Source organism: Corvus brachyrhynchos, unplaced genomic scaffold (genome assembly GCF_000691975.1).
Source record: "Corvus brachyrhynchos isolate BGI_N302 unplaced genomic scaffold, ASM69197v1 scaffold2718, whole genome shotgun sequence".
NCBI lineage: Eukaryota > Metazoa > Chordata > Aves > Passeriformes > Corvidae > Corvus > Corvus brachyrhynchos.
In genome coordinates, this window is record NW_008239754.1 from 18784 (window position 1) to 27333 (window position 8550).

The 8550-nt window shown below is 55.5% G+C and overlaps 1 protein-coding gene across 2 annotated transcripts in view; it reads right to left on the reverse strand.

The window, feature by feature from the left end:
* Positions 1–5147: 5147 nt before the first annotated feature.
* Positions 5148–8550, reverse strand: part of PTK7 (protein tyrosine kinase 7 (inactive)) — a 21273-nt gene continuing 17870 nt past the window's right edge. For both annotated transcript variants that reach the window (XM_017742446.1, XM_017742445.1), the window contains exons 15-20: positions 7688–7843; positions 7273–7505; positions 6624–6704; positions 6391–6542; positions 6138–6316; positions 5148–5934 (exon numbers count right to left, since the gene is read on the reverse strand). In XM_017742446.1, coding sequence (XP_017597935.1) covers positions 5774–5934; positions 6138–6316; positions 6391–6542; positions 6624–6704; positions 7273–7505; positions 7688–7843 — 962 coding nt within the window. In that variant the 3' untranslated portion in view covers positions 5148–5773. The remainder of the gene's footprint in view (positions 5935–6137; positions 6317–6390; positions 6543–6623; positions 6705–7272; positions 7506–7687; positions 7844–8550) is intronic.

An 8550-nucleotide genomic window follows, 5' to 3' on the forward strand; every position in this document is an offset into this window, starting at 1 on the left:
GCCAGCCTTGCCTCGGCCTCCCTTCCCACCGCCAGCTCCAGGCACGCGGGTCCTCGTAGGGGACACACCACGTGGCTCCAAGACTCCCTGCCTCGCCATCCTCGGGGTCGAGCCAGGAGGGGCTCCGCGCCACCCCGCCTGGCTCCCAGCGCTGCCACCAGCTGTTGCTCCAGGCAACTTTGCACCCCGGCTGTTGTCACAGCCTGCAAGGGACAACGTGCCGTCCATTTGTCTCTGGCGGCTGCAGAGGCACCCAGAGGGTCTGGGGGGCTACGTGGGTGCTCGGGGGTGTGCAGGGCACGGAACTGAGCAGGTACGTCCACAAAACACATTGGTGAAGCACAGGCTGCTCTCTACCCAGAAGGAAAAGAGTTCCCATTTAATAGGAACCACCCCTCACCACAGGAGGAGAGGAGGTGGTTCTGTACCACGGCCATCCCTGGGTGGGACACAGCACTTGTACAGGTGGGAAGGGGCTGGTCAGACCCCGGCTCATGGCCAGGATGGCTCTGCACATCAGATGGCTCCAAGCACTTGGCACAGGTCACATCACCTGTGCAGGTGTGACCCAGCACCTCCACGGCAGAGGGACAGCCCACACAACTGTGTGTAAGGCATACTGCACTTGGGTCAGCAAAGGTGCAGGAGGGACAGCACAGCCCCAAGCTCAAAGCTGTGAGGACAGAGAATCCTTAGTTGAGAAAAGGGCTCTCCTGCACCCTGTCCTACAAACAGGAGCTGCAACCCAGGGCAAGACCTCACCTCTGGCAGCAGCAGTCCTGCCACAGCCCCATTTTGTGTCCTGGGCACCCCATGGAGGGGTCTGCCGCTTGCACAAACCCTTTCCATATCTGCCTCATCACTCAGAGGACACGCACGCTCACCACCAGCCCTCACAGCTGTCCCCCACAGCCCAGCGCCAACCTCCTACAGAGCAAGGGAGTAACTGCAAACCCGAACACCCCTCTCAGTGCCACCACTGCCTCCCCCTCCTCCCGCCAGCCATGCTCCTCCAGTGAGCACACATGCCATTTATAGCTCCCAGCAGGGCTGCTGGAACTCACATGCCTCCCATCACATGCCCTGGCCACCCTCCCTTCAAGCTGAGCACAAACTACACCTGGCACAGGTGAGACTGAGGCCTTGCCTTGTCCTGCCAGGCTGGGAAAGGGTCAGCAAGACCCTCTGCATGGCTGGAGGCACTGGTTAGGCTGGGAACAATGAGCACATGGATATGATAGCCAGAGCCAGGCTGGTCTGCTTGCTTAGCACAAGTGTGCAATCACTGCAGGTACCAGGATTTGGCTTTCTCTTGCCCACGGGACAGCTACACACTCCTTTCCTCCTTCTCTTCCCTGGGCTTTCCAATTGCAAGGCCTTTTGCTTCCCAAGCTACAAGAACATCTACACAGGCAAGAGGTGAGACCTGGCTTGTTCTGGACTAGCTCATCCCTTCTCCTGCAGTCCTTTCCTTCCCAAGCCTTATCCTGGGGATGCTTTCCGAGACGCTTGTACTGCCTGTGCTCCGAATGGGACCAGAGCTCCAGCCTGCCCCAGCTTCCTGGGATGCCAATCTCTCACCAAGGCAGTCAGACCCATGCTGGAGAGCCAAGCCCTGTCCCCAAGCCTTCATCACCCACAGGACACAAGTTACCAGCAGGCCCTCCCTTAACCAAACCAGCAGCCACTGACAACTGAAAGCAGCTTAAAAGCAAGTTTTCAGCCTTCAGGGATATTCTCATTTACAACCTCTGTGTCATAAAATTCCAATTTCTAGCCTTGTTCTTACACGGCTTTAGGGCGCAGCACTTGACACTACACCCTAAAAGCCTCTTACGCGATTACCCCCAAAGTTCCCTCCAGACAAGCTGCCTGACAGCTCCACTGCAGTGTGGACCCTGCTCCCAGCATTGCCCCAGCCCTCCACATCCCCTTTTCAATCCTCCTCTAGGCCATTGCAACAAGAGCTTCTTCATCCTCTTCCAGCTCTTCATCCATATTGGAGCTGGCTGCTGGGGTTGCGATGGTTTCCATCCTGCTCCTGATCTTCCTACTACTGATACCCCAGCTGCTCAACACAGTTAGCTGCTCTTTTTTTAACAGCCAGATCTCTTCTATGAGCAGTAACAACTAGAACAGAGGTACTGTTGCACATATAAAACTAGGTTATTGCCTTTCTTAATGTGCTTTTTTTTGGTCAACAGGCAGCTGCAGGAATGGGGCTGCTCCCTGAGGGGTGAGCCCACATCCTCATAAACACACAGTACCTGAGCAGAGCAGAGACAGGTGTTGGTATCAGGGACCATCCACACAGCAAACCATGGACTAAATCCAGCATCCACTTCGTCGTGAGATAGTCGTGAGCGAAAATTGTGACTGGATAATAAGGCTACAATATATGCCTAGAAGACAGGGCTAGAGGCAAGGCCAGAACACAAACACCTACAGTTTTGCTTAAAACAAACCTGAAAGCACATGCTTGAGCTTAAATGCAGCTCAAGAGCGTGGGGAAGTCCCAGGTGAGGCTGCTTAGGACAATTAAGGCCCATTAGTTTCCACGCAAGTGCCTGACACAGCTGCAGAAGAGCCACAGGGCAGCAGAGGGAATCAGAGCCCTTCCTCAAGCTGCACAGATCTGTGCAGTCATCGACCACGAGTGCTCAAGGATGCAGCGGTGCAGGGGGAATTTGGGTAACTTAAGGGCAAGAGAAAACATCAAGGACTGCTGGAAATGCCCCATTTGGAGGTCTTTATGCTTTAGGGTGTTCTATTTGGGACTAACACACATCCGCTTGCTGTTCTCTTAAGACTGTTCAGTAAATGTTCCATTTTGGCCACAGCTGGTGGCTCACTAGGTGGACCTGTGCTCTGATGGAGCCATGCTGTTCTCTCTGGCCCTGGATACCACAGTGTCTTCTGTAAGGTGTTCTTTCACTTTGGGCTGAGGCACTTGGATCCCAGCTCTGTCAACTGCCCAAGTGCTCTCATTCTCCTGTAGGGGCTCCGATTCCCTGCTCTGCTCCACCACATTTAGCTAGGACTGTATTTGCTCAGCTTGCTGTTTCCAATTACTTTGGCCAACATCTGTCCCATCCCCAATGATACAGAAATTTTTCATGACATCACTCCCAAAAATACACAATCCCAACCCTTGTCATTCTGTACTCCTTGGGTCTGGAGTTTGTCCTAGCTTTGGTGATTTTCCATTTGGGTGCTTCCCTGTAGTCACCAGGTCTTGACTGCATGGCAAGCAAGCAGTGGAGCCTCCAGGATGTGCTGGGATAAAGCAGAGCACCCAATCCTGATGCTGCTCACAGAACCAGCTCACTGCAGCCATGCTATACACGAGATGCCTGCATGCACGGAGCTGGCAGAACAAGGATGTTACTCCCGAAATCCTTGGCATCTCCAATCTTTAGCCATGGCATCACTGAGATTCTGCTTGACCAGGCCACCACAAGCGGCTTGGCTGCAGGAATCAGCCCACAGAGTACAGCGTTCCTGCCTGAAAGGAAGGACAGCAGACAGGAAAGTCCACAGGAATGGAATGGATGGGAGAAGTGGAACAAAAGGACATCAAGCAACAGCAAATGTAAGGGACAGGTCACTTGCAAGTTGGAGAGCAACTTGTTGTGGCAGCAGTGCCACAACACTCACATACTTCAGAAGGGTTGCACACACACTGGGAGGGACTGGGGGAGCAACAAGAGAGACACGGGGCTGCAAGAGGGAGAAGGAAAGGCCCATCCTGGTACCTCTGCCCCTAACAGGTCTTCCCAGCATACACAGTGCCACCAGCCCCAGGCTGTGGCCAGGCCCTCTGGTCATGGAAGCAGCCAGGGATCAGGGTGGCAGGCACCTGCTGCCAAGCCCACTACGCCAAGGAGCACCAGGTCTAGTGAACTAGACCTGGCTGTCCCCCTCTAGAGAGGGGCCCAACACCCAGCCACTGCCACAGCTTAGCTTGCCAAGAGGCCTTGGCTTGGGGAAGGGTCCATAGCTCCCAGCTGCAAGACACAAGTGTTGGAAAAGGGACAAATACCTTCAGTAACTGCCAGCAAACTTGCTGGCACCCAGTTCCCAAGCCTGGACCAAATCTGAGCTCAGAGCCAGCTAGCATATTTCAAGAAATGAGCACTTTTCCCCCTCCAGCATCTCCGTAACCTCTCTGGGTAGGAGAGGAGGGAAGGGGATCCTGGACATTTCTGGTCCATCCCTGATTAAAGCAGAGCCAACTACACTGGGTAGTTCAGGACTTGTCTGGCCCAGGACTAAGTATCTCTGATGATGATGGAGATGCCACAGCTTCCCTGAAACTCAGACCTTTATTACCCATGAGGGGAAACATTCCCCCTAATACCCAGTATGAATGTCCCTTGTGCAGCTTATGCCCACTGCCTCCAGCTCAGCCCCAGCAGGCCTCCTGGAAAAGCTCAGATCAGTCTATATAACCCCCCAGCACACAGCTGTGCAGCCAAGTGAAACTGCTGGGCTGCAGCTTGGCCAAACCCGCTCTGGCTCCAAGGGACAAGCCCATGCTGGCTTGGCTCATGTTCCTGCTGTGAGGTTGGGGTTTCACGTACATCAGGTGCACACCTTTCCTCTCCCAAGACTGCCAGGACCCTGCCCTTGTTCTGGGCCACTGGCACAGAGGAGAGGGCTGCAGGCCACATGTGACAGCAGGATATCCCCCAGTGTCCCCATCCAGACCTGGCCCTGCCAGCTCCTCCATCCTGCAAGAAGCAGCAGCTGAAATCTCCTGTACAAAACCACGACCCAGTGCGGGCTGCAAAGCTGCCCCAGGCCACAGAGGTGGGTGCACAAACCCAATTAGTACCTGAAGTGGGGGGAGCCCATCAGCACATCCAGGAGTGGTTGTTTGCTTGGAGTCTGAAAGGGACATTTTCTCTTGAGACAAGTCCCTCCTGGAGAGCAACCCATGACTGCCCAGAGAGACAGCAAGTGCTGAGGCAAAGTACTCCCTCAGGGCACACGAGGCTGGGAACAGCATCTCAGATTCACCTGAGAAGGGGGCAAAGGGGTTAAACACAGCAGAGAGATGCCTGAGGAACCAGCCCCAAACCCTTCCCAGGAGCCATGTGGAGGAAAACCACTATCTGACAGCAGTGTTTTACAAAGACAAAAAAACCAAAAAAAAAGGCGCCTTCTTTATTGAGAGCAGCACATAAAAACCCAACAAAACCCAACCCTTCTTGGCTGCAGTACCCTCCACTCAAGCAAACAAACTAACCCACTCTAGGCTGCATTCCAGTAACAGAAATACTATGGTAGGGAAGAGTCAGCGCTCTGGAAGAGGGAGACAGGGGGCTCTGCCCAGAGTCGTAAGTACAAAAAAAGGCACAGGGTAATTGGGAAAGGTAGTGAGTTCCTTCATATGCCAGGCACTTTGTGCTCCTGTTGGCTGGCCTCTCCCCATGGGGAAGGGGAAGGCAGGCATGCCTAGCACAGACGGACGGAGAGAGAGCCGGGCCAGGCCGGCAGAGGTGGATGTGGCGAGCAGGGACGCCCAAGCTCTCGCCGTGGGAGGGGGAGCTGCTCTGCATCCACACCAGCAGCCTAAGGGCACTGGGCTGAGCAGGCAGGGGGCAGGAGGCAGCAAGGGCTGTCTTTTGGGACCCACGGGGGAGGGGGTGGGGCTGGGGTACAATCGGGGTCGGGCTCAGCAAGGGGCTGCGGGAGTGCCAGGGGCTCCCCAGGCACATACAGACCCCTGTCCACGCCACCACATCCTTCACCAGCAAGGGCTGGGGGCTCAGGCTTTGCTGTCAGCTGGGCTGTCCCCAAGGGTGGTGGCGAGCTCACTGAAGGAAGGCCGGTCCTTAGGGCTGGGGGCCCAGCAGCGCTGCATCAGCTTGGCCAGGCGGGAAGGGCAGCCCTCGGGGTGCGGGAGCTTCGTCTTTCCTGACTGCAGACCTGGCATGAAAGAAAAGTCCAAAGGGCCATTGGGAAGGGGTGTGATCTTCTCTGGGGGGTGCAAGGAGGGCAGCAGTTCTCCATGCAAGCTGAGACATCGTCCCCAGCCAGACCAGCACTGTCACACAGCCTGTCTGGCCCCCTTTACCAACAAAAAGCAAGTAGGCTACAATTGCAAGGACAGCACGAGGTACTCCACATACCTGCTAGGACCTCATCATCTGCCAGTGGAGTGTAGGGCATCTCCCCATGTGTGAAGACCTCCCACATGAGCACCCCAAAGGACCACACATCTGACTTAGTGGAGAACTCATCTTCCAGCACAGCCTCAGGTGGCATCCAGCGCAGTGGGATCCAGGCCTGGCGGAAATGGTAGTACTCGCTGCGGGCAGGACAGGCAGGCAATGAGACTGGTGCCATTTCATCCCCTCCCATTCCCATGTCAGGCCCCCTGACCTGTTGTACACGTCCTTGCTGAGGCTCAGGGATGAGACCTTGACCTGCCGCTGGGCACTGACCAGGCAGTTCCTGGCTGCCAAGTCCCGGTGCACGAACCTGCCGTTGGAGAGGTGCTCCATGCCCAGGGCCACCTGTGTGCAGAGAGACACCTGACCCCAGAGAGATGTCAGCACTGGCTGCCCTCCTTAGGGTCGCCCAGCCCCACAGCACTTCCAAAGCTGCACGGTCACCTTATGTTTGGTAGTGAGTGGCTGTGGCTTCAGAGACTCATCTTTGCTCTTGGAGATTCTCAGAAACTGCTTCAGGTCCCCCTGGGAGACAGACAGCAACTCAGACTCAGCACCTCTACATACTGACTGACAAGTCTCATTGGTCCCTGCAGTGCCTGGATGTGGCAGACCCATAGATCCTCATCTCCTTGTCCATGGTTCCTGCCTGTCCTCCTGGTCGCTGCCTTGTAGGGCAAGTCAGTACCTTGTTTCTGGGCCTCAACTGACTAAGATTAGGGCAAGCAAACCTGAAATCTCCAAGTTTTTCATGCCCCAAATTGATTTCTCTCCTACAAACTCCAGACTCCCCATAGCCCTTAGCATTCACAGTCACTCTGCAGCACAGTCCCACAACTTAGGTTATGTAGCTGAGTCCAGGACATAAACCAGAAATCAGGAGGATACAGAGGACAAAGCCACTTCCAGGTCTTCCAGGAGACTCCCATTCCCCTTGAGACTCCTCCAGAGGTTGGGAACAGCAGTAAGCTCAGCCTGGTCTCCCTACACCTTGACTGCCCTGCACTGCCAGCCTGTTGTCACACTTGCAGGCCCCACACCCACTGCTGCCATGTCCCTGCTTTACTGCAGGTGCTGCTGGCAGGGCCCTTACCAGGTCCACGTACTCCAGGACCATGTAGTGTGGCTCTGCCTCACGGCACAGCCCCAGCAGCCGCACCACGTTGGCATGGTTCAGCTTCCCAAACATCTCTGCCTCCCGCCGGAAGTCCAGCTGCAGCTGCTCATCCCTCGTCTGCAGGCTCTTCACCAGCACCAGAGCTTCACCCTCACCATCCTCTGCACCTTTGGCCTTGGCCAGGAACACTTCACCGAACTCCCCCCTGCCTGGAAGCATAGAGAAGCAGGCGGGAAGGCGCCATGCATTAGGACAGCAGGTGTGCTTGGCAGGCCAGGGGCTGCAGGGCCCTCTGTACCCAGCACATCCCCTTTTCTGGCTAGGACAGGCTGGGGTTTCAGCCACAGGTTTCCTGCTGGAGTGGGGTCAAGGCCAGGGTGGCCCAGCATACCCAGAGTTGTGATTGTCTGCAGGTTGGAACGTGGGAAGTGCATCTTGTCGGCAGCGCTGTGGCGCTTGCTGGCCCCGGAGCTGCTGCCCAGGTTGGTCAAGGCCACTTCTTCCTGAATCTCTGCTGTCATCTGCCCATTTTGCAGCAAAGCACCGCCTGCAAGGGAAGCACAAATAGCTTCAGCATCCTGCCAGGCCACACAGTGAAAGTTATCCTGAGGCTCAGCCCCTTCTGGGGCTCTGACACTCCAAGCACTCCAGCTTGATGTCCAGCCCCAGGCAGCAGAGTGGCCTGGCCTCAGTTTTTGCCCCATCTCTGGCAGCTCTGCAGCCACCCTTGAAATCAGATGCTAAGCAATGGCTTTGGTCCCAGAGTCAGCCAGCCCCATCTGGCCTTGTCCATCCCAGGCCACTCAGTCATCCCTGAGCAGTGGCTACATTCAAACTATCATTGACACAACTCCACAGGACGGCAGCAGGAGATGGGATGGGTGAGGCAGAGATGGAGCAGATGGACACTGCTCGCTATAACCACAATCTCTTGATGCCCAAGAGCCTCTCAAGTCTATCTGGCATCAGCTGCTGCAGTCTGATGTCCCTCGTCCTTACTCCCTTCCCAGCAAGCCAGCAATGCTGATGTCCTTGGAAATGTTGAACCTGTAAGACCAGACCAGCCTGGATTTTAACTGGCTAGGTTAAAGCAGTGCTAGGAAGCACTGTCCTTGCAATCAACCCCAGCAAGCTTTCTGCACAGGAACTTCACTAGCAATTTCCCTTGCACAAACACAAGCCACACAACAGGACAAAACATGATTGCCTTGAGAAAGTACAAAAGCCTGCATTTTACAGGCAGCTTGTAGGGAA